At 41.6% G+C, this 26,334-nt stretch overlaps 1 protein-coding gene and 1 pseudogene across 1 annotated transcript; both read left to right on the top strand.

Annotated features, from left to right (window-relative positions):
* Positions 1 to 683: 683 nt before the first annotated feature.
* Positions 684 to 3,143, top strand: LOC121940266 (protocadherin gamma-C5 pseudogene; annotated as a pseudogene).
* A 1,378-nt stretch (positions 3,144 to 4,521) lies between these two features.
* On the top strand, positions 4,522 to 20,259 carry pcdh2g6 (protocadherin 2 gamma 6). Its single transcript, XM_088081420.1, has 5 exons — positions 4,522 to 6,981; positions 12,121 to 12,179; positions 13,228 to 13,281; positions 15,571 to 15,668; positions 17,506 to 20,259. The coding sequence occupies exons 1-5, from the start codon at positions 4,522 to 4,524 to the stop codon at positions 17,787 to 17,789; spliced, it is 2,955 nt and encodes a 984-aa protein (XP_087937546.1). The 3' UTR covers positions 17,790 to 20,259.
* The last annotated feature ends 6,075 nt before the right edge of the window (positions 20,260 to 26,334 follow it).

The following is a 26,334-nucleotide window of genomic DNA, read 5'->3' as shown; positions in this document are numbered from 1 at the left end:
AAAGGGCACCATACCAGACTGTTGCTGACGGCTTTTACTCAGTGGGAAACAATGAAAATAAATGAGGTTTTAACTAACACACGTAATCATTTTCTGTTGTTACATTTACTGGACTTAATGTCTAACATAAACGCTGCTGATGGCATTTACTCATTAGAAATGAAAGCCAAGGAAAATAAATATGGTCTCAGTAAAATCATTGTGTTAACAGTTAATATGCTGTATATTTGATATACAGACATTTATTTGAATGTGTAATTTGATATACAATTATTTATTTTGCATTATTAGAATCCGTGGAAATTTAAATGGCATCTCATATCTGTGTTTCACCTACTCTACCATGACAATGTAAAGGGGACAGTGTGTCTTTAACGATGCTGCTCAGTTTCCCTCTCATTGGATGTGAGAGATGGATGCTGAGCACCAATAGCATTCAGCACTGTACAAAGAGATCTACTCCCTCCCCCATGCAGCTTCAGCACCAAAACCACAATGCTCGGAGTGGGAGGAGAGTAGGTAAATGCTTCGTATATCCGGACTAAAAGCTTATATCTTAATTTTATTTTTGACCATGAACAGGCGCATTTTTAACGGAGTATGTCACGCTCGCGGAATATGGATTTTAACTTTATGTTTTTTGTTTTTGTGGATTGGAAATGATGTTTTTTACTGAACCAAGGATGACAAAGACAATAGGATACCGAAACTGGAGATGGCAGGCGCTTTGGTGGCATCATTTCTTTCTCTTGTGGAGTACAATAGACGGGCAGACTCGTTACAGCATCCCGGAGGAGCTGAAACAGGGCTCTGTGGTAGGAAATCTAGCCAAAGATCTGGGTTTGGGACTATCTGAGATTTTTGACCGTAAACTGCGTGTCGCCTCTGAGGCTGGTGAGCAGTATTTTACTGTGGATGCGGGGAAGGGCGAGCTGGTGGTGAATGACAGAATAGACAGAGAGGCTTTATGTGGACAAAGCGCCAGCTGTGTTCTACCTCTGCAAGTGGTTATTGAGGACCCGCTACAGTTACACCGAATTGAAGTAGAAATACGAGATATTAATGATAATTCTCCAAGTTTCCTTTCAAATGAGTTGTCTTTAAAAATAGCAGAACTAGCATTAGTTGGCACGCGCTTTCCGTTGGAAAGCGCAACGGACCCTGACGTTGGAAGCAATTCACTCAAATCGTATACTCTTGGTAAAAATGAGTGTTGTTCCCTTAAAATAAAAGAAATAGAGGGTGGTAAGACCGTCCCAGAACTTGTTTTGGAAAAGCCTCTCGATCGAGAGAAAAAAGCTGTTCACAAAATATTACTGACAGCATTAGATGGCGGGAGTCCAGTAAGATCCGGAACCTCACAAATTACAATAAATGTGCTTGATACAAATGATAACTTTCCTGTTTTTGAGAAAAATATTTACAAAGTAACCCTATGTGAAAAAAGTTTGAAGGGGGCTATTGTTATCAAGCCCAAAGCCACGGATGCAGATGAAGGTTTAAATGGTGAGATTGAATTCTCATTTGGCTCTCGGACACCAGATTATGTATTGTCAATCTTCGATATCAACCCCTTAACAGGTGAGATAACCCTGAAGGGTGACTTAGACTATGAAACTACTAAGTCTTATGACATTGACGTAATTGCAAAAGATAAAGGCAGCCCTGAAATGGAGGGCCACTGTCGCGTCCAGGTTGATATTACTGATTTCAATGATAATGCTCCAGAAATTATTTTCACCTCTCAGCCAAAGCCAGTCCGCGAAGACGCGCTAAGTGGCACCGTGGTTGCATTAATCAGTGCGCGAGACTTTGACTCTGGTGATAACGGTAAAGTGACGTTAGAGCTCACCAAAGGTTCTCCTTTTAATCTGAAACCGTCCTTTTCTAATAATTATGCACTGGTTACCAGTGCTGTTTTAGATCGAGAGAATTTCTCAGAATATAATGTTGAGATAACAGCCACTGATTCAGGTTCTCCTCCTCTGTCCAGTAAGAAAATTATACCTGTCAGCATCACTGATGTGAATGACAACCCTCCTGTATTCACTCAGCCCTCCTATAATGTGTATTTAAAAGAGAATGGGACCCCAGGCTCTATTCTGTACTCAATATCAGCATCTGATCTTGATCTCGGTGAAAACGCTAAAATCTCTTACTCTATACTGGACTCTAAAGTGCAGGACGTTTCTGTCTCCTCTTATGTTTACATTAACTCAGATAACGGCAGCATCTACAGCATGCACTCGTTTGACTATGAGAAACTGAAGGTGTTTCAGATCCAAGTTCAGGCAAAGGATCAGGGCTCCCCGTCTCTCAGCAGCAACGCCACTGTCCATGTTTTTATCCTGGACCAGAACGACAATGCCCCCGCTGTTATTTACCCCTCCTCCGCCATGGGCTCCCTCTCTCATCAGAGGATGTCCCGCACCGCTAAAGCGGGTCACCTGGTTACCAAGGTGACGGCCGTGGACGCTGACTCGGGCCATAACGCCTGGATCTCCTACAAAGTGGCGGAGGCCACAGACGCCTCTCTGTTCACTGTCAATCTGTACACAGGGGAGGTGAGGACTAAACGCGCTGTGTCCGAGCAGGACGACTCCTCTCAGAGGCTGCTCATAGAGATCAGGGACGACGGGGAACCCGTCCAGTCCTCCACCGTCACGGTATCTATCTTGCTGGAGGACGGCCTCCACGAGCCCATCTTAGACCTCCGACATAAAGCGGCCGAGCCGAGCAAGAAAACTGGCAGAATCACCCTTTATTTGATTCTCTCTCTGGCCTCGGTGTCCGTGCTGTCTCTGGTGACTTTTCTCATCTTAGCGGTTAAATGCATGAGGAGCAGCAGAAGCAGCGGGAGTTGCTGCATGAGACGGAGCGACTGTGATGATTACAAGAACCCCAACAGAAACCTGCAGATTCAGCTCAACACTGATGGACCTATAAAGTACGTGGAGGTCCTGGGAGGAGACATGTTGTCTCAGAGTCAGTCCTTCAGATCCTGTATGTCTCCAATGTCAGAGTACAGTGATTTCACGTTGATAAAGCCCAGCAGCACCACTGACTTTAAGGAGGTGATCAGTGTTCTGGATGCGTCTTTACCCGACAGCACCTGGACCTTTGAGAGCCAGCAGGTGAGCTGAAAACCTGAAGTCATTGTGTGGTACTGTATCTATGAATATCAGATTAACCGTATTGTCCTCATTAAATTTCTAAGATCACTTTTAAATATCCAGTAGCAATGCGTGATTTCTTTGCTCGACGCGTGTACATTTTTTTTTTTTAAAAAAGTGTTTTCTTTTTCTCTGTTAGAGAAACCAAATCCGGTTTATGGCCATATGATCAGCGCAAGAGTTATTATTCTTTCTCATAACTTACGTGACACGTTGCGATACCTATCAATTTTCATTAAATTCAAATATAATGTGTTATATATTGAAAGTCTGCTTTCGTCAAAGTAATGCTTTTCATTGTAATGTACTATAATACGATAATTTTTAAAATTGTTTTAGTAAGTTACTATTTTGCTTAGCTGAAACAAAATATCTGTTATGTTGCATTTTTCCAAATCTTCAATCAAATGTCTAGGTTAAAAAGGATCGGGGATTTTTTCATACCTATTTTCCGCCTACATTTCTTTCATATACCAGTATTAATGAACCAAATACTTTGTATTGATTGCAACAATTATACTTCGTTATTGCAGTTTCTACTTAGATCAACATTTGCTTTATTTAGACAACATGGTCTGTATCTTATACAATTCTGCTGCGTGGCATTTCATAGCTTTATAACTTCACTCTCCTGTGATATTTGGGTTGGAGGAAACCAGTTTAGAAATCACGCCCCCCTGCGGATACAAATACCATTGCTTTAAATAACAGCTGCTTGATACGCTGCTGTGTTTTGATAATGAGGAGCTCTCAATGAGAGCACGTGATTCAACAAGTTAACATATTCTTCGTACATATATGTTTTTTACTTGGATTATGAAAACTGTATTTCCACAGTATTATATTCCATGTTATTCAGCTTTCACTGTCCTCTCAAACTTTTACTGTGAGAACTGGGTTGATAATTGCCTGTCAGTGGAAGTGGAGTCACTGGAAAGTTTTCACTGTGTGTGTGTGTGTGTGTGTGTGTGTGTGTGTGTGTGTGTGTGTGTGTGTGTGTGTGTGTGTGTGTGTGAGAGAGAGAGAGAGTTGTGACAGAGCTGGTCCAGCCCTTTCTTCCAATGAGGGGGGGAGGCCTCTTTGCCCTCTCCCCGCCCATGTGGGGAGCGAGGCGGAGGAGACAGAGCTGAGAGTTTCAGTGAAGGCACAAATACTTTGATTTCCGTCCTCGTTTTTTTCTAAAAAGACGGCTGACATGATCACATCAAAACCTCCCGTCGCTCTTTATTTGAAACGGAAATCCTTCCCGTCAAGCCTGGCAGCCTCGTTTTAACACGACTATGGATACATTACGGTGAAAGAAGAAGTTGAAAACTTTCCCGTTCTCCGATCCTCGGAGCGCAGCACAATGGACTCCAGACAGAGGAAGCGCTCTGGAGGAGGGAGGCTGTGGAGGCTTTGCTTCTATCTAGCTGGCCTCTCCTGTGCGTCTGCTCAGCTCAGCTATTCCGTATCGGAGGAACTAAGCCCGGGCTCTGTCGTTGGGAATATCGCTAAAGATTTGAGTCTTTCTGCTCAGGGGATCGTTCAGAGAAGATTGCGGGTGGTCTCTGAATCAACAACGCAGTATTTTGAGGTAAAGCAGGCGACCGGCGATTTGGTTATCAAACAAAAAATTGACAGGGAACAACTGTGTGAATTGAGCTCAGCATGTTCACTACATCTTCAAATACTTCTTGAGTATCCTTTAGAAATTCAACGAGTCGTGGTGGACATTCTGGATGTGAATGACAACGCACCGCAGTTTTCAACCAGCAACATTTCTCTGGAGATATCAGAGGCGGCCGCTCCAGGCACAAGGTTCCGTTTGGAGAGCGCACACGACCCAGACGTGGGTACCAACTCCTTACGCACTTACCATCTCGCAGCAAATGACTTTTTTATTTTGAAAGTGGAAACTAAAAGTGACGGCAGTAAGTTTCCAGAGCTAGTGGTGGATAAACCTCTGGACAGGGAGTCGCAGGCCTCATTTCGCCTGTTGCTCACTGCTGTAGATGGAGGTCAGCCGGAGAAATCTGGCTCAACACTTATGCTCATTAAAATTCTGGATGTTAATGACAATGCGCCCGTCTTTGACGAGTCGGTGAAGAAAGTTAAGCTATTAGAAAATGTGGCACGGGGCACTTTAGTTACAAAACTGAACGCGACTGACGCTGATTCAGGTAACAACGGAGAAATATCTTTTTTGTTTAGTAAATACACACCAGAACGTGTCCTCAACCTTTTCAGTGTGGATTCTAAAACCGGGGAGATCCGTGTGAAGGGTGATGTTGATTATGAGAAAGCTTCTGCATACCACATCACAGTGCAGGCCAGAGATGGTGGCTCCCCTGCTATGGAGGGTTCCTGTAACGTCATAGTGGACATCATTGATGTGAATGACAACGCACCAGAGGTGACACTGACGTCACTCACCAGTCCCATCAGAGAGGATTCACCACCAGAGACTGTGATAGCACTCATAAGTGCTCGGGACCTGGACTCTGGTGTGAATGGGGAGGTTACATTAACTGTGCCACCAGGTTTGCCTTTTAAACTTAATTCAGCTTTTGGCATGCATTATAGCCTCATCACTTCTGGAAACCTGGACCGTGAGATTGTCCCAGAGTACACAGTGGTCATCAAGGCCACTGATGCTGGTTCCCCTCCCCTTTCATCAGAAACCACCTTTGTGGTGAAGCTCTCTGATGTAAATGACAATGCCCCCATCTTCTCTCAGCCTTCATACTCTGTGGACATCCCAGAGAACAATGCTCCCAGTGCTCCCATTGCTGCTGTTTCAGCCACCGACCCAGACCTTGGTGACAATGCTCGCATCTCCTACTCCATCCTTCCCAGCATGGTCCAGGGCTCACCCATCTCCTCGTATGTCTACATTAACCCAGAGAGTGGCCACATCTACAGCATGCGCTCTCTGGATCATGAACAGCTAAAGGCTTTCCGTATAGAGGTGCAGGCCCGGGATGCTGGGGTGCCCCCACGGACAGCCAACGTCACAGTGCATGTGTTTGTGGTGGATGTTAATGACAATGTGCCAATGGTTGTGCACCCTCCCTACCCAAAAGACAAAGGATTACAGTTCAGTGTGCCTCTCTCTGCTGGCCCGGGGTACTACATAAATAAACTTGTAGGGGTGGACGCAGATAGTGGGCACAATGCATGGTTGTTTTACTCCATCGCCCCAGGACCAAATTCTGGCATGTTTCGTGTTGGGGCACACACCGGTGAACTCCGCACAGCCCGCAAGTGGGCAGAGGAGGAAAGGGGCTCAACTTATGACATCATGATCATCATTCAGGATAATGGCGACCCTCCCAAGTCCACTTCTGTTAACATTACAGTGACTGTGGATGATAAAGGCACAACCAACGATGCTCCAGTAAACCCTCGCCACACAACCATCAACCACCGCACTGGGATGCCGAACATCACTTTTTACCTCATCATCTCTTTAGCCTGTGTGTCAGCTGTGTCCTTTGTCACATTTGTTGTCCTCATGGTGTGCTGCCTAAGGCGCCGCAGCCTTGGGCTGGGAGACTCTGACTGCTGCTACGGTCGCCACAGGTCCAGCCGTTACCACCAGAGGCCAAGCAAGGACCTGCACCTGCAGCTAAACACTGATGGACCCATACGCTATATGGAGGTTGTGGGAGGCCCCCAGGAGCTGCACACACGCACCTACAGACCCTGCTATTCCACCATATCCAGCAGGAGTGACTTTGTATTTATGAAGACGCCCATGCTGAGTACCAACAACACGCTCAGCACGACACTCAGCAGGAAGCACCTTATGAACTCAGTCAGTGAGGTGAGGGATTATGTTGGAGAGCAAGCATGGCATTGGTGAGATATGCCATCGTGGGATAAAATCAGTGCGGGTGTTTTAGTGTCTACAGATGGGTCTAGAAATGCATTTAGGAAGGCAAGAAATGGTTGTCACATGCAATTTTGATACTGTAAAGGTGTATTTATAGAATGAACGGGTTAAAACCATCATTTTGATGTTTTAACTCTTGACAGCAGAGTGCTAACCTAGATTTCCTCTGTCACGTAGCTCTGCAGTATTTTTATCTCAAAACTCACTCATTTTAGCAGCAGGATGCCAACTCTCTGCATAGTGAAACAGCTCTTTGAGCTTTGTTGTCCTACTAGATAGGTTTGGTTAGAGTGAAGAATTTCTTAATTTTTAATGTGACCAGAGGCTAGAAAGTATCTCTGACTCCCAGTAATAGTCAGAGAAACTGTTCCTTACAGATAAGAAAAGTACAGATAAAGATAAAGTCAGGCAGAAAGAAAGTCGCTAAAAGAAGAAATGTCAAAGGAAGGAGAAGGGGGAAACATAAGCTCTTCTAACAGATGGAGAGGAGGAGATGGACAGATGAAAATATCCTGCAGTGTTGGCTCAGTGCAATGGCTGGGAGACAGAGGGGGACAGGATGACAGAGGGAGAGATGGGGTGGGTGAAGGAGAGGAAAAGGGCCAAGGAAAGAAAATGTTAAGAGGAGTGAGGTGGGGGGAGTCAAAGAATAAAGCAGTAGCTGAAAAACAGGAATTCATGGGGTCAATGGCCTGACCCCTGACTTCCTGTTGTCCTCTGAACTTTTGGTGATTGGTTCCAGGACTCAGAATCACATGAGGCTTTTTTTGCGATGTGACTTCAACACAGACATTTCTATTTTCCATTCTCAGATTCTTAGGTTAGAAATGGTAGTTTTTCTCCTTGTGTTCAGAATGGGGTTTGAAGCACAGTTAACCCAATGATAATCACACGCATAAGAAACAGACAGCCCATTTAGTGTTTTGATGCAAAGGAAGCACTGTCAGAGAGAGAAGATGGCTGACTGTGTGCTCACCAGAATGCGTCACTTTTGGGGATGTCATGAAAAAAAGTTGACGCATTCATCCTCAGCCATGCCCTATTTAATGTAGAGTTTGATTCAAGGTCATTATAGATGTTGTTGTATTTTTGGTGATGGCTGTTTCTTCTCCACACAACAGGATGTTTATCCTAGTGTCTGTTCAATATCTATGATAATCTCCTGTTTCACAGGCTGATTTCTCATAACTCTTACATGGACACTCTGTGTGCTGAATTAGGTTGTCCCGGAGGTCAGCAGGGTACCATCTGTCTCCCTGCTCTAGTGACACGTGTGCAACGAGGACAACAGAGGAAAAGAGAGGGAGGGATAGACAAAGAGAAAGGAAGGATGGCTTTTTACGCACGTGTGCAATAGCGACAGACGGCGCTGGCTATAATGGCTTTAGAGCACTGTGGGTGTTTGTATGACTGCGTGTGAGATTGTGTTTACACAGTATCAAGCAAGATGAGCCTACACTGGTGTGTAATTTTAGCAGGACCCTGGGGCCTTAGTGACCAATTGTCAGTCACTTCCCACTACCCTTTTTTGTATCCTCTATAAATTTGCATTGTGCTGTTTTGGTACTCTTTTTAATCTTTTTAAAGTGCTAAATTATATTAAAGATTTCTTCCAAGAAACATTGGTAAATAAATCAAAAATTGCTTTGATTTAGCCTTCAACATATCAGCCTTTGCATTGAGAGAGAAATATTCCCATGATTAATTGACCTTTCTGGCTCAGTGAACACAGGAACATGGCATGTAATCCTGATGTCATTGCTGCAATTATTCCCCTCTCTTTACCAGGAAAATCCTAGATTCATTGCAGGATTTAAATATTCCCATGAACATATGTTAATTTTCAGTCTTTGAGTCTGTGGGAGTTTATAAGGGCTGGCACGTGCACTGAGTTAGGCCAAGTGTTTTGTAAACAAACTTTTTTATGGATGATGAAGCTGTGCATGTGACAAACTGGCTCAGAGAAAAAAAGCTGTCCTCAAGGGTTTTGTAAGTGAAGTCATGATGTTTGTTAAAGGGATAGGAATATTATAATCAAGCGCCACACATGCTTTTCTCCGCTTTTCCCCTTGTTATGAATTAACAAGGTAATGGATCCAGCATTTTAGTAGTCACACATGCTATTTTCTATATATTTAGATTTCTAGTGGCATAATCGTTTATGGGTGAGATCCTTTGTGCTAAAGGTTATATTAGCAACAGAACAGATACGACTTCCTGTTTTTAGACAGAGCACCAGGTGCAATCCAGCCACAGTTTTTTTTTAAAACACCACTACAATTTGTGTACGTGTTAGGAAACCGAATCTTCCACAAAGAGTACCAGATGGACCTGTGTGTGCTAAGTAGGTGTTAGCATGTACTGTGTTTTTTTTTTTTTGCACCATTTTCTCAGAGGGAGAGAAAAGGACGAGATTAATTTTATTTTTTTTATTTATTTTTTGACACCTGGATAAACCTTTGTGTATCATGTCAGAGAAGTGGTTCAGCAGTAAAACAGATGTTTTAGTAAAGTTTGTATGTGCCCATGTGCTTATCAGTCCAGCCTAGTGCTCACATAATGAATATCCATCTCATCTTTTAAGACGATAGTACTAACTGACAGACATTGTGTTGCGATAGCAAAGGAAATCAGTCAGGTTGTAATTCACCTGGGCAGCCCTCAAAGCTCTTTGGTTCAACTCAGACATGTAAGGGACACAGACAGTGTATAAAGCTTCCAGGCTGGTATGAAAGTCTTTTTCTTGGCTGAGAATTCAGGCCAGAACTGTAATCCCTTCATCTCTCTCCATTGGCCTACTCTCCCTGAGCAGTCGGTTTGACCTTCTCTCTCTACTTCCTGCCTTTTAAATTTAGCTTGCACTCTTAAAAAAAAGGCTTGTGTATTTAAATATCTTCATCTCATCATCTCAAGTGATAGACTCACCTCAGAGACTATGTAACAACAACAAAAAAAACAAGCACATCTAAAGATGCTCAGATAATTGGAGCTTAAGTCAATTAGATTTTGAGCCCTGCATGCCATTAAACCTGGCTTGAGATTTTTTTCCCTGGCAACTGTTGTCCGCACACTGCAACTCTTAACAGTTTGTGGTTCAGTTGAGTGAAAGGATGAAGTCCCCTAGTTTGACTTTATTCTTGAGCTCGAGGAGATTTTCTTGTGGATTTTACCTGTCAACTGGTGATGTGTAAAGTGCAGCCAAGCTGTCAAAATGAAGCATGCAGGATTACAGAACTGTTTACCTTAAAATAGCAACAGGGCCCAATATTCCAGCACAGCTTCTGTTACCCTTTATTCCACATGCCTGCAGTGGGATTAGACCTTGAAAATGACAAGCGTGTGTCTGTGAGTGTTTGTGCGGTGAGAACGAGTCACACGGATGGAATGCTGGGCCTCTCTGTGGATGTTTGCCTCCACTCAGTGCTGATCTTTTTCTCTCTCAACCAAAGCTCAGACAGACTTGCGTGCCCACGCACATTTACACATCTTTGAGTCCATTTTTAGACTCGAAACATCGACCACTCTGCTCTGATGGAAAATAAGAGTTCAAATATGCTCTTCTCATCCTCATCCACAATGGTTTTATATTGTAATAATGATGCGTGAGTCCTGTCGTTGATACTTATCAGGACATAACCAAGCAGACTTTATCTGACCATGGGGAAACGGATCCTTAGACGATACAGACATTGAATCAACTATTAGTTATTTACGCCTAACTGGATGATAAGGTTGTTCAGTAATGGTATTATTGGAAAAAAGGTCTTCTAAGGACCTATAAAGGACACTACAAAGTCCCCTCTTTCACTCCCCTATTTAAGTTGTTGTTTTGTTCTCTTTTCACGGGGTGGCAGTCACTATTTTGTCCGCATTGATACTAAACACTACTCCCCATATTACTGGTTTTACCAGCCTGTGTTCTCTTTGCTCTTCATTTTGTGCATTCAGTAAGTCACCATTCACTGGTGCATTTGTTCCTTGTTTACCTGCATTCTAACAAATGCTCCATTCTTGACTGTTCCTATTGTTCAGGTATTTTCTCTCTCTCTGTTTTCTCTTTTGCTCTCCTGCTTCTCTCCATCATTCCCTCGGGTAGAACAGCTCTTTTAATAATGCAGCACATCATCTTGCTGGCCTCTCTCTCCGGGGAGCTCTTGTGTCGATTAGGCGGCAGAATCTGGAGCCGAGCCAAGGGTCTATTCACCGCATCACTGCACAACAAGAGAGCCTGAGAGAGAGGGGAAGAGCTAGAGAGATGGAAGAGACATGGTGGCATGGTCAGTGAGATAGAGATGGACAAGAGCGCAATGGGCTTGAAGACCTTAATAGAGAGTAGGAGGGACACGTAGAGATGCACGTAGAGGCTTGTATGACTGCTGAGATGCCATCTTTGCCTTATCGCCATGAGGTCTTGGTATAAACATATCAAAAGACTTTATCTTCCGAGGACTCTCTCTGTCCTCTGCATCTATTAAATGACTCTTATAAGAGCCCTACTCATTTAGCAGGAAGGTCATCCACTGATCCCATACAAAGTAATGTGGGAGTGTCATAGTTTGGTTTTACCTGCATTTTTTTGACCGATTATCTGTTCAATTCTGCATTTTAGACAGATCTTTGTGTGGTCCCCCGATGAGAAATTCTCCATCAGAGGTCCTTTGTGCATCTTATGGACTATTTAAGATTCTGATCCTGTAAATTGATATCATTTGCCTTTCGTTTTTAGTTTTGAGTCTTGTTTTACAAGCAGCGCCCCTGTTTGTGTGTTTATTTGTATGTGTGTGTGTGCGCGTGTGTGTGTGTGTGTTCCCCTGCAGCATTTTATGCTCCACAGCTTTTGGAACAACATGGATGCCTGAGCATACAGATATTTGTTTCCATCTGTAACCCTTTGTTGAACCTCACTGAAAAACTTAAAAGGTTTTCTAAATTACAGACAAACATGCACACTCACACACAGATGTGTCAGACACAAAGAAACATGTTTTGAATGCGAAGTTACACCTCAGAAACGTCTCACTGTTGCAATGAGACATACAATTCATGATGCATCTTCTGTTCTCTTCACAGCAAAAACCCCCCAACAATGACTGGCGCTTCACACAGGGACAGAGACCCGGACCTAGTGGGTAAGTACACTGAGATGCACACACACACACACACACACACACACACACAGATAAAATGTTCAGTAATGTCCACGACATGTTGTGCTGCAGAAGGCAAGCTTATTGTAAAGACAGAGGGAGTGATGAAGGATGAGGCAGAAAAGAAGAGGGGGATGGTAGTGAGCACTGCGACCAGAACAACTTCAATGCTAATTGTAAAGCATAGATGACATCAAAGTCACAATGCAACCATCTGGCTTTAAATTACACTGCGCTGATGATTTTATTGCATGATCCTGCTCAGTGAGTTCAGATTGTTAATTTAAACTCCTGACTGAGCATCTCTGCCTGCTTCCAGGCAGCTTTCTAAAATGGCTGCCGCAGCTTTCACTCCCCCTCCCCCTCCCCTCCCGTTCTCTCCTCTCTGCGCTCTCTGAGCCTGTGCGCTATCACTCAGTACTACTGATGAGGGACGGCAACCAGAGCTAGTGGGGGGATGGGGTGGCGTATGTATCCTTCCTGTGCTCTCTTCAGCTTCTGCCATCTGAAAGGTTACTTGAAATTTAATTTTGGACACAACTGCTATGAAAAGACAATAGATGAATTGTGTTTCTCTCCTTCATTTTTGTGTTTTAGTGAGCGTGTATGTGAATGGTTTATGATTGCCTTTTGCCCATATTGCGTGGGCTAAAATGGAGTGCGTGCAGTAACAGTTTTCACAACAATGATTGCACAACACATTCTCTGAGTCAAGGCTTTTGCCTGAAACATACCAGCTGGGGCAAAACGCTCTGTTGAGCCAAGTCAGGAAAATGTGAGACACACACACAGACCACTGTCGTTATAGAATACTACTGGGATTATGGACACAGTGGACATAATTCATGTTAGTGGTGAAGGAAAAACTTCCCATATCTTGTATTTTAAATGGATATGACAGACTCAACATATTTTCCACTGAGATCTAGGGCACAAAATCTCAGCATTTTCCTTTTTACTTACACCAACTCCAGCCTTCAGTCAAATACACAGTGATTCTTAAAGACTGTATAACATGTTGTGTTTTTAGTCCCCACATGCCATACGGTACACACATAAGATGGACGCCGAAGAATGGGACAAGGTATTAATTCAGACGTAGACTCTAAATGGTCACTTTCTGTCCTTAGGAGCTGATAAGTGTTCTGTTTTATCAAGTCACTGTTTGGTGAAAAAGAGGGAGCTGATCAGCTGATAAGGGCAGAGAGTGTCTAAAATCTTTCAGGTAGTGCACTGCAGTTGAGTGCTGTGCTGTGTGTAGATGTACCTAACCCATAGCTTCTGTTAGTCTCCCTAAAAGTTTGATGGGGTTTGTTGATCGATGTGCATAGGCCACAATGCCTGCTGTGGCGTAGAAAGGACTGTGACACTTTTGAGTTTGCGTGCAGTGTTTCGTAGATTTGTTTATGCCTTTGTATGTGTGCTATACATTTAGTCATTTTACTCTAAGAGTTCTTGTTTTCTCTCCTTCTCGAAGACTGGCTTACCGTACAGTGTCGCCTTTGATGTATGTCTGTGATGGTTGTAGCTCAACATCACCACATGTGGCTTTTTCATGTGATTTACCAACTTGACGACAACAACAAAGAGAATGCAGACAGCTGTCTCATGATTGATTTCCACAAAATGCCTGTTAGAGGTTGAAAACTTCCTCAGTGAGGTAAACAGTACATAAAACCCTTGAGGTCAGATGTCAGCATGTGCACCATGTGATTGGCTGAATTGGCTTACATTAAATTTGGAGATGATGTCTTAAAGGTTTCTCTCAAAACCACAAGGAGAGCCATGCTTAGAGATAAAACGTGTCATGTGAGGTTGCAGAGGAAAAAGAGAGCCCTGTCTGGCCAACCGAGGACATCACTCTGGACCACAGTTCACAATCTTGCCCACAGGAAGTGATAATCCTGACCACAGGAAGCACTTAACACAACCACGGGATGTGATAAGTACAGGGAGATGCTAATTTAGCACAAATGAAGCATTCCTTTTTATCGTAAGTGATTGTGAAGAGGCACAAAATGGCTGCCCTGGCTTTACTGACTGTGTTCTTACTCAGCCTGTTTCTCATTGGCTGCCTGGCACAGGCCGTACATGTTTCTCTCTCCCTCAGTCTCTCTCTGGCACTGAACTGAAAACCACTTCAGAGTTTTGGCAGTGAGATCTGGCAACCTGCTCTTAAACAAATCCCTGTTTTTTATGTTAGAATTCCTTTTTCACTTTTTCCGTTGTGTCCTTTACTTTCTCTTAATTCCTGGAGCAGATCAATTTGTCTTCAGCTGGTTTTAAATAGAAAAAAAAAGATTCTTCTTTATACCCTACTGCTGATATACATACAGTCCTGTTTTCCTCATCACTGCAGCTTGTATTTATCAGAAAGTAGGAGACGCAGATGTGCTGTTTATTGTCCTCTTTGGAGCTGTACCTTCTATCAGAGCTTTTTACCCATGTCCCTGTGGTTTGACCCAGAAGAAGTCAAATAACCAGTGTATTGAACAAACAGACACACAGTTCAAGAGGTTGGGAGATTACTTAAAACCATATATTGTTTTTGCTCTGACAACTTTAGAAGCAGGGTCGATGATGGCTTTATGGGATTTTTATGCGACTTTTGCTTCTAATGAAGTGATGTGACATGTAGTAGTTCTTTTTCGGACATTGTGTACCAGTAGTGTAAAGATAACATACTGCAGTTTCATGGTCAATCAAAACCACCATCTAAATATCCAAAAATGGAGGTTTATTAGCACTTTGGGAACAGTAGCAGGGCCAGAATAAAAGCATAGAGAGCTGTCAGTTTTAGAGCTTGTGTTGGTGTGTCACAAGTGTGGGAATGGAAATAAGTAGGTGAGCATAATAGATGGCAGGTCGGCTTTCTCCTTTGTTGCCCCCACATGCAAATTGCAGACATAAAATAAACAAGCCTTTGAAGGTAAGGTTTGCCCAGATGGAAATGTTCAGCACTCACTGAGCGCTGCATGTGTGACTATGCAGACAGCCATTTCCCTTAAAGGTGGTATCATTAAATATTTAATCAGATTTACTAGACGGCGCAGTGCTCATGGTCATACCAGAGAGAGTGTGAACGTTGCACCATGTTTACTGTGTGTGAATGCGCGAACACGCTTGCTACTGTGTGCAGACAGGCAGGAGTGTGTCTAAGAGTGCGTGTTTGTTTGAGACACACCCTGTTTTGTAAACTATACATTCTCCTTGTTTTCCTCGCTCAGTTCCCCTTAGGCTGTGTACTTTGCCATCAGCTGCTTTGCCTTTACATCATCAACCACCAACTGTCAAATCAGACAGCAACACACACACATCGGAGAGGACCAACCACCAGTTATTTACAGTTGTTCTTTACTCGTTTTCGCCACAGGGCAACTGGAGGACCTGAGGTTGCCATGGGAACTGGCCCCTGGCCACAGCCCCCAACTGAGGCTGAGCAGCTCCAGGCCCTGATGGCCGCAGCTAACGGTGAGTCCTATACCTCCTCGTTGTATTTTTCCTCCTTTCTATCAATCCATTTTCTCTTTTCCAAACCATTTTTTCTCTTCATAAGCTCAACGAGGGTGCGTGGGCAGAGGTGATTTATTTAGGTTCCCGTTTGGTTGGAGGGCAACTGGCAAGACCTGCTCATTGATAAAGCTCACTCTGTACACATTGATGTTTCCATGTGGTCGTTTTGTGCTAATAATTTTCCAACTGACATTTACACAACGTACGTAACTACCTGCAGTCCCTTAGATACACAGCACAGCTTATGTGTTGAATTCAATAACACCACAGAGATGCCTGTTTCAACTGTAGACACCAATCGCATGCACAGTGTGTTATCATAAGCAGAAGGCTATAGAGCTACATGGAGATTTGTAAAATATACAATCTACAGCAGGCATGTCAAACTGGTCCACAGGGGGGCCGGTGTGGCTGCAGGTTTTGTTTCCAACCAAGTAGCAGCACACCAGACTTGACTCATTTAATCAACTGATCTCCGTCTTCAGACAGTTGATTGGTCAAATTGTGTGCTCTTGGTTGGTTGGCACAAAAACCTGCAGCCACACCGGCCCCCCTGTGGACCGGTTTGACATGCCTGATCTACAGGCTCATATATAACTAAAGATTCCCATATTGCGCGGCATGCCAGCCTTCTACTGCCCTATCTATCTGTTCCTGCAGTGACTGCCGAACTGAGGAGACACACAGTGATTCATCTTTGGGCTTTTACTGTGGAAGCCTTACTAAAAACATGAGGAAAAAAACACATAAAAAAAGCCTTGAAAGCAGACAGAGCAACACTGAAAACAGTGACAGTCAAACACAAAATACTCAGAAATGATGGCGGAATAAATTTGATTTATTGTCCAATAGACTCAAGTCATTGTTTCCACTGTTATTTAAAACATCACGTCTCCCTCACTCTACACACACACACACACACACACACACACATACAATCACACCCTCCCCCCTCTTGGACACTGCACCGGACATGGTGTGGAATTTTTCCATCGGAGTGAACAGAAAGACGGAGAGAGAAGAGGCTCTGTCTTGGGCATAGTGGTAACCTGCATGTCAGCACAAAGTCAGACAGGATGAACAGTTAATGCCATCAGGAAGGGAAGACCAAACAGCGCGTGTGATAAATACTGAAGGTCGTCTCTCCTCTGTACTTACAGTCAATGCGTTGGTAAGCACAATGCAGCAGCAGCAATTCTGCAGTCAGTGAAAAGTACTGTGAAAGAGCTGAAAGATAATTAAATAATGTTTACAGTTACGGCTTGACGCTGTGGAAGCCTGTTAGCTTGACAGTGTTTATTGTGCACGTGTGTGTATATAGGCTACGAGGGACTACAGGATCGGGAAGGGAGTGTTTGCGTCCCTGGCTCTGCAATGCAGGGGCTGTGGGAGAATTATGAGCTGAGCAGCTACGTCATGCACGCGCGCACACTCGGCATGTGTGATAGAAAACCAGAAACCCAGAAGTGTGTGCTGGGGAGACGGATTCATCGTCTCTGTGAAGACCAAAAACATCTGCACACAATTAACCACTGTTTAACACCTCTTGGACTGCTTTTGTTCATATTTTTTCTTCTCATGCCTCTTTTTAGTTCAGCTCATTGCAACCTCCTGCCTGAGGAGCGCAAAACCTCCCTTCAATCAGACATATCTCGGTTTCATCTCATTTTATCCATTCCTTTAATGTAACACTGTCACACTAAAACTTTCAATTTCTTATTGTCTAACAAGTTTCATCCCTCTCTCCTCTCCCTCCTCACCCCTTATCCCCCCACTCTGTCTCCCTTCCCCCCAGAAGTGAGCGAGGCTACAGCCACCTTGGGACCCGGCACCATGGGCCTGAGCACCCGCTACAGCCCCCAGTTCACCCTGCAGCACGTGCCAGACTACCGACAGAACGTGTACATCCCCGGCAGCACAGCCACCCTCACCTCCAACCCCCAGCAGCAGCAGGCCACGGCCCAGCAGGCCTCCCAGCAGGCGCTGCCCCCGCCTCAGGCCTCGGTCCAGCCCGAGCCCCCCAAGGCTGCCCAGACCCCTGCCTCCAAGAAGAAGTCCACCAAGAAGGAGAAGAAGTAGAGTTGGACGGCTTGAGGTGGAGGAATGACAGCCCCGACCTGATCTGATGAGAAATTCAACCCCCTATACCCTACCCATAAGGTATCTCACTGCTCTGGTGTCACTCACGTTAACCACGGTCTAAATAATGACAGCTGTTCACTTTTGACCACATGGACGTTAGATGGATAGTGATCGTTCTTTCAGAAGTGTCTTGAATGTGCTGAAGGCTGTTATTGGTGTTGATAACCCGTGCTGTGCTAAAGGTCTAGTATTGCTCACATAATCTTTGTCGGTAGATAATTTTGGCAGGGTATGGGGGGTTATTGTGATGGGTTTTTTTTGTTTTTTTGTTTTTATCTTGGCAAAATCAAACTTGGACAAAGAGATTCAGTGTAAAGAACCTTGCTGGGATGACAAGGCTATACGCAGTGATGTATTCAGAGATGAAATGTTAATGTCTATCATGTTGGATTTATTGTACTCTTTTCCTGAGGTGGAAAGTCAGCTGTTGTAAAGTACGCTAGTTGCCATCCATTAGATTCCTATAGGGCCAGCCTTGCAGGGTCTTAAAGCAAAAGTCCTGCTGATATAAGGCTGCTGTTTGACAGGTATTACAGACTCTTCTGCATGCTCTTTAAGGTTCAAACCACATATACTAGTTTAGAGTTGCAAACTATGCATTGCAAAAGCAAAGAGGGGGACATTCTGAATCTGTTATCCTCCCTCCAATCCCAGGTCAATATAATGCACATGTAGCATTTACTTGACACAAAAATAAAATTACTTTTGTAATCATAGTTTAAAAAAAGATAAGATTTTAATCTCCTGATATTTTTTATGACCTGAGCATGCACCCAGAGGAAGGGCTGGCAGAGGGTGGGGGTGGCATGGTGTTGTGTCATAGAGTCACAAGCCGTTCTGCCCATGCAGGTGGTATAGCAGCAGGGACTGGCATCTTGTTTAACATCTCCAGATGGGCGCAAACATGTCCTGCTACCCTGCACCCTCTACCCCCCCCTCATACCCAGCGCGTGTCCTTCCTCACTCACTACCCCACACTGAGAGCCAAACAAAGAAAAATGCACTGTTTGTATTTTGAAAATGAGATGATGTAGGGGTAGTAATCACTTCGGTCTTTAGGGAAACACATAGATGTGGTAAACTTAAGTGCTTAGGAGTCTCTAGACACTTTGCAGGCCTTTAGGGTCTCAGCGGAGTATTACCCTCACTATCCTGAAGTGATGAAGAAACTTCTGATGTGACACACGACATGTTTTTTTTTTTCCTTTGGGAGATAATGATTCAATAGCATAGAGGAATTGTTTGTATAAGATACAGTATGAAGTCTTTACTTTGCCGTCCATCCATCTGTCAGGCCTCTGGCCAGATATAACTGCATGAGAAAAGGCAGCTTGCAGGCTGGGTCAGGGGGAGTGGAGGGGGGTGCGGTGAGGGGTACACAGACTGAGGGGGCACCATTACATCTACCAGGGGGGTTGGTAAAAAAAAACTTGGCTCTACCCACTGAATGTACAGAGGAACCACTGTTGACCTTCCCACTCCTTAAACTTTCTCTAATGCACTGACCTAGGTAGAGGTCAACAGAGCCAAGCACAGCTGTCCCTGTTGGTGAGGAGATACCATTCAAGAGCCCTTTCAAATATCCCTCTTCCTTTGAAATCAATAGAAAACCTCAGCCTCTCTACCACTCACCTCTTCCCTCCACTCCCTGATCCTATGAGGCTCTTCCCCACTGTAAATAAACACAAGTCCTGTCGATGGTATGAGCCAGTTGTTTGTATAGTAGGGACCACGTACAACATTTTCAAAATAAAAGTCCCTCTCCACAAGGCGTGGCTTACTACTGGAATGTGTTGCATTTTGTTTTTCAAGAAAATTAAGAAAACCACAGATTAAAAAAAGAAGAATCAATTATGAAAAAGAATCTGAAATGTTCTTCAACAGTTTGTGTTGCAATGTAGTAACTAAGCACCATGGAAGCCAACTAACTCTTCAGTGTAAATAAATGAATTAAAGACAACTTTAGATAAGTAAACAAAGTGACACACGTAGACTAGTTAACTTGTGATATGTGTTGCGCATATTTTTGTGTTCATTTTCTCTCTACTATGTTTTATCACCCCATAAAGAAACAAAACAAAACAAAAAAATGGAAATATTTCTATCCTTCTGTAACCTCTTAATGTTCTTTTGCTGTGATTTTATCTTGTGCATTTGTGAAAGAATGCCTCACATTCTCTTTCTGTCCATATGAACAAATGATTATAAATATTATATATGTGTAAGTCCGTCCGCTGCTGAATTAATACTACTCTATCCTGCTGTATTATCTTTCTTATCAAATGCTTAGTTCCCACGCTATACCCCTGTGTTACTCTTATTTTTATGCTAATATTTATATTGCTGTTTTATTTTCTCTTGAACACTGACATTTCAAATAAAAAGATTCTGAAATCATCTAAAAAAATATGGCTGGTGTGGCTTGTTTTATACTAAACTAAAAAATATATCTAATATTCATACTGGCTACAGTTTGAGTTAACTTTGAGCATGATTCACACCACTAATTGTAATAATTAATAATAACAAATTGGATTTATATAGCGCGGGTTAAGTTCTCGCATTACTGCACACGCTATGCCAAACCGCCTGTCCATCTCATGCTCTATTCAACTCGTGAACAAGACCCCAAGACACTTGAACTGCTTCGCCTGGGGTCACAACTCACTTCCCACCCAGAGGGGACAATCCACCATTTTCCAGCTTCAAATTTGGAGGCGCTGACTCTCATCCCAACCACTTCACACTCGGCTGCAAACCGCCCCAGTGCATGCTGGAGGTCACAGTGTTACGAAGCCAACAGAGTCACATTATCTGCAAAAAGCAGAGATGCAATTTCAAAGGTCCCCAAACCAGACCTCTTCTTCCCAGCTGCGCCTTGAGATCCTGACCATGCATGTCACAGACAGAATCGGTGACAAGGGACAACCATGGTGAAGGACAAACACCTAGCCAGAACATGTTGGACTTTATGTCAAGTATGCAAACTGTTTTTTTGGGCCTGTCATATTTTGACATTTTTCGCCATACTAAAATATGGCATATAATGGTGTTTTTGGTGTAGTATAACATCCTTCTACGTGCTATACTAAGTGGTTTTCAGCTGTTTTTTGGACATGTCAAATTTTGACATTTTCGCCTTACTATAGCCTTGCTTTTTTGGTCATTTTTTCAACATGCTAATTTATGGCTTTTGAAGCTGTTTTTGGATGGTTTTTCAACACTGTATACTATAACATCCTTCTACGTGCTATACTAAGTGGTTTTCAGCTGTTTTTTGGACATGTCAAATTTTGACATTTACGCCTTACTATAGCCTTGCTTTTTTGGTCATTTTTTCAACATGCTAATTTATGGTTTTTAAGGCTGTTTTGGGATGTTTTTTCAACACTGTATACTATAACATCCTTCTACGTGCTATCCTAAGTGGTTTTCAGCTGTTTTTTGGACATGTCAAATTTTGACATTTTCACTTACTATAGCCTTGCTTTTTTGGTCATTTTTTCAACATGCTAATTTATGGCTTTTGGAGCTGTTTTTGGATGTTTTTTCAACACTGTATACTATAACATCCTTCTATGTGCTATCCTAAGTGGTTTTCAGCTGTTTTTTGGACATGTCAAATTTTGACATTTTCGCCTTACTATAGCCTTGCTTTTTTTTTCTCGTCATTTTTTCAACATGCTAATTTATGGGTTTTAAGGCCATTTTTGGATGTTTTTTCAACACTGTATACTATAACATCCTTCTACGTGCTATACTAAGTGGTTTTCAGCTGTTTTTTGGACATGTCAAATTTTGACATTTTCGCCTTACTATAGCCTTGCTTTTTTACGTCATTTTTCAACATGCTAATTTATGGGTTTTAAGGCCGTTTTTGGATGTTTTTTCAACACTGTATACTATAACATGCCTCTAAATGCTATCCTAAGTTGTTTTCAGCTGTTTTTTGGACATGTCAAATTTTGACATTTTCGCCTTACTATAGCCTTGCTTTTTGGTCATTTTTCAACATGCTAATTTATGGGTTTTAAGGCTGTTTTTGGATGTTTTTTCAACACTGTATACTATAACATCCTTCTACGTGCTATCCTAAGTGGTTTTCAGCTGTTTTTTGGACATGTCAAATTTTGACATTTTCGCCTTACTATAGCCTTGCTTTTTTTTGGTCATTTTTTCAACATGCTAATTTATGGGTTCTAAGGCCGTTTTTGGATGTTTTTTCAACACTGTGAAGTACAACATGCTTCTACGTGCTATACTAAGTGGTTTTCAGCTGTTTTTTGGACATGTCAAATTTTGACATTTTCACCTTACTATAGCCTTGCTTTTTTTTTTCGTCTTTTTTTCAACATGCTAATTTATGGGTTTTAAGGCGTTTTGGATGTTTTTCAACACTGTATACTATAACATCCTTCTACGTGCTATCCTAAGTGGTTTTCAGCTGTTTTTGGACATGTCAAATTTTGACATTTTCACTTTACTATAGCCTTGCTTTTTTTTCGTCATTTTTCAACATGCTAATTTATGGGTTTTAAGGCTGTTTTGGATGTTTTTTCAACACTGTATACTATAACATCCTTCTACGTGCTATCCTAAGTGGTTTTCAGCTGTTTTTTGGACATGTCAAATTTTGACATTTTCGCTTTACTATAGCCTTGCTTTTTGGTCATTTTTCAACATGCTAATTTATGGGTTTTAAGGCTGTTTTTGGATGTTTTTTCAACACTGTATACTATAACATCCTTCTAAATGCTATCCTAAGTGGTTTTCAGCTGTTTTTGGACATGTCAAATTTTGACATTTTCACTTTACTATAGCCTTGCTTTTTTGGTCATTTTTCAACATGCTAATTTATGGGTTCTAAGGCTGTTTTTGGATGTTTTTTCAACACTTTGTAGTATAACATGCTTCTACGTGCTATACTAAGTGGTTTTCAGCTGTTTTTTGGACATGTCAAATTTTGACATTTTCGCTTACTATAGCCTTGCTTTTTTGGTTTTTTTTTCAACATGCTAATTTATGGCTTTTGGAGCTGTTTTTGGATGTTTTTTCAACACTGTGTAGTACAACATGCTTCTACGTTCTATACTAAGTGGTTTTCAGCTGTTTTTTGGACATGTCAAATCTTGACATTTTCACTTACTATAGCCTTGCTTTTTTGGTCATTTTTTCAACATGCTAATTTATGGGTTTTAAGGCCATTTTGGATGTTTTTCAACACTGTATACTATAACATCCTTCTACGTGCTATACTAAGTGGTTTTCAGCTGTTTTTTGGACATGTCAAATTTTGACATTTCGCCTTTACTATAGCCTTGCTTTTTTTTGTCATTTTTCAACATGCTAATTTATGGGTTTTAAAGGCTGTTTTTGGATGTTTTTCATCACTGTATACTATAACATCCTTCTACGTGCTATCCTAAGTGGTTTTCAGCTGTTTTTTGGACATGTCAAATTTTGACATTTTTGCCTTACTATAGCCTTGCTTTTTTGGTCATTTTTTCAACATGCTAATTTATGGGTTTTAAGGCTGTTTTTGGATGTTTTTTCAACACTGTATACTATAACATCCTTCTACGTGCTATCCTAAGTGGTTTTCAGCTGTTTTTTGGACATGTCAAATTTTGACATTTTCGCCTTACTATAGCCTTGCTTTTTTGGTCATTTTTTCAACATGCTAATTTATGGGTTTTAAGGCCGTTTTTGGATGTTTTTTCAACACTGTGTAGTACAACATGCTTCTAATGCTATACTAAGTGGTTTTCAGCTGTTTTTTGGACATGTCAAATTTTGACATTTTCGCCTTACTATAGCCTTGCTTTTTTTTTCGTCATTTTTTCAACATGCTAATTTATGGGTTTTAAGGCTGTTTTTGGATGTTTTTTCAACACTGTATACTATAACATCCTTCTACGTGCTATCCTAAGTGGTTTTCAGCTGTTTTTTGGACATGTCAAATTTTGACATTTTCGCCTTACTATAGCCTTGCTTTTTTTTCGTCATTTTTTCAACATGCTAATTTATGGGTTTTAAGGCTGTTTTTGGATGTTTTTTCAACACTGTATACTATAACATCCTTCTACGTGCTATCCTAAGTTGTTTTCAGCTGTTTTTTGGACATGTCAAATTTTGACATTTTCGCTTTACTATAGCCTTGCTTTTTTGGTCATTTTTTCAACATGCTAATTTATGGGTTTTAAGGCTGTTTTGGATGTTTTTTCAACACTGTATACTATAACATCCTTCTACGTGCTATCCTAAGTGGTTTTCAGCTGTTTTTTGGACATGTCAAATTTTGACATTTTCGCCTTACTATAGCCTTGCTTTTTTGGTCATTTTTTCAACATGCTAATTTATGGGTTCTAAGGCTGTTTTTGGTTGTTTTTTTCAACACTGTGTAGTATAACATGCTTCTACGTGCTATACTAAGTGGTTTTCAGCTGTTTTTTGGACATGTCAAATTTTGACATTTTCGCTTACTATAGCCTTGCTTTTTTGGTTTTTTTTTCAACATGCTAATTTATGGCTTTTGGAGCTGTTTTTGGATGTTTTTTCAACACTGTGTAGTACAACATGCTTCTACGTGCTATACTAAGTGGTTTTCAGCTGTTTTTTGGACATGTCAAATTTTGACATTTTCGCCTTACTATAGCCTTGCTTTTTTTTTTCGTCATTTTTTCAACATGCTAATTTATGGGTTCTAAGGCCGTTTTTGGATGTTTTTTCAACACTGTGTAGTACAACATGCTTCTACGTGCTATCCTAAGTGGTTTTCAGCTGTTTTTTGGACATGTCAAATTTTGACATTTTCGCCTTACTATAGCCTTGCTTTTTTCGTCATTTTTTCAACATGCTAATTTATGGGTTTTAAGGCCGTTTTTGGATGTTTTTTCAACACTGTGTAGTACAACATGCTTCTACGTGCTATACTAAGTGGTTTTCAGCTGTTTTTTGGACATGTCAAATTTTGACATTTTCGCCTTACTATAGCCTTGCTTTTTTGGTCATTTTTTCAACATGCTAATTTATGGGTTTTAAGGCTGTTTTTGGATGTTTTTTCAACACTGTATACTATAACATGCCTCTAAATGCTATACTAAGTGGTTTTCAGCTGTTTTTTGGACATGTCAAATTTTGACATTTTCGCCTTACTATAGCCTTGCTTTTTTGGTCATTTTTTCAACATGCTAATTTATGGGTTTTAAGGCTGTTTTTGGATGTTTTTTCAACACTGTATACTATAACATCCTTCTACGTGCTATCCTAAGTGGTTTTCAGCTGTTTTTTGACATGTCAAATTTTGACATTTTCGCCTTACTATAGCCTTGCTTTTTGGTCATTTTTCAACATGCTAATTTATGGGTTTTAAGGCTGTTTTGGATGTTTTTTCAACACTGTATACTATAACATCCTTCTACGTGCTATCCTAAGTGGTTTTCAGCTGTTTTTTGGACATGTCAAATTTTGACATTTTCGCCTTACTATAGCCTTGCTTTTTTGGTCATTTTTTCAACATGCTAATTTATGGGTTCTAAGGCCGTTTTTGGATGTTTTTTTCAACACTGTGTAGTATAACATGCTTCTACGTGCTATACTAAGTGGTTTTCAGCTGTTTTTTGGACATGTCAAATTTTGACATTTTCGCTTACTATAGCCTTGCTTTTTTGGTCATTTTTTCAACATGCTAATTTATGGCTTTTGGAGCTGTTTTTGGATGTTTTTTCAACACTGTGTAGTACAACATGCTTCTACGTGCTATACTAAGTGGTTTTCAGCTGTTTTTGGACATGTCAAATTTTGACATTTTCGCCTTACTATAGCCTTGCTTTTTTTTTCGTCATTTTTCAACATGCTAATTTATGGGTTCTAAGGCCGTTTTTGGATGTTTTTCAACACTGTATACTATAACATCCTTCTACATGCTATCCTAAGTGGTTTTCAGCTGTTTTTGGACATGTCAAATTTTGACATTTTCGCCTTACTATAGCCTTGCTTTTTTGGTCATTTTTTCAACATGCTAATTTATGGGTTTTAAGGCTGTTTTTGGATGTTTTTTCAACACTGTATACTATAACATGCCTCTAAATGCTATCCTAAGTGGTTTTCAGCTGTTTTTTGGACATGTCAAATTTTGACATTTTCGCCTTACTATAGCCTTGCTTTTTTGGTCATTTTTTCAACATGCTAATTTATGGGTTTTAAGGCCATTTTTGGATGTTTTTTCAACACTGTATACTATAACATCCTTCTACGTGCTATACTAAGTGGTTTTCAGCTGTTTTTTGGACATGTCAAATTTTGACATTTTCGCCTTACTATAGCCTTGCTTTTTTTTTCGTCATTTTTTCAACATGCTAATTTATGGCTTTTAAAGGCTGTTTTGGATGTTTTTCAACACTGTTTACTATAACATCCTTCTACGTGCTATCCTAAGTGGTTTTCAGCTGTTTTTTGGACATGTCAAATTTTGACATTTTCG

The sequence above is a fragment of the Plectropomus leopardus genome, chromosome 8, assembly GCF_026936395.1.
Source record: "Plectropomus leopardus strain MGB_pleo_1.0 chromosome 8, ASM2693639v1, whole genome shotgun sequence".
Classification (NCBI taxonomy): Eukaryota; Metazoa; Chordata; class Actinopteri; order Perciformes; family Serranidae; genus Plectropomus; species Plectropomus leopardus.
This window is presented reverse-complemented; position numbering and strand designations above follow the sequence as displayed.

Bases quoted from the DNA above. Each gene is read 5' to 3' on its own strand.
- pcdh2g6 (XM_088081420.1), top strand. From the start codon at position 4,522: ATGGACTCCAGACAGAGGAAGCGCTCTGGAGGAGGGAGGCTGTGGAGG. The intron at 12,180-13,227 runs GTAAGTACACTG...TTGTGTTTTTAG, and splicing joins CAGAGACCCGGACCTAGTGG to TCCCCACATGCCATACGGTA. The intron at 15,669-17,505 runs GTGAGTCCTATA...CCTTCCCCCCAG, and splicing joins CCTGATGGCCGCAGCTAACG to AAGTGAGCGAGGCTACAGCC.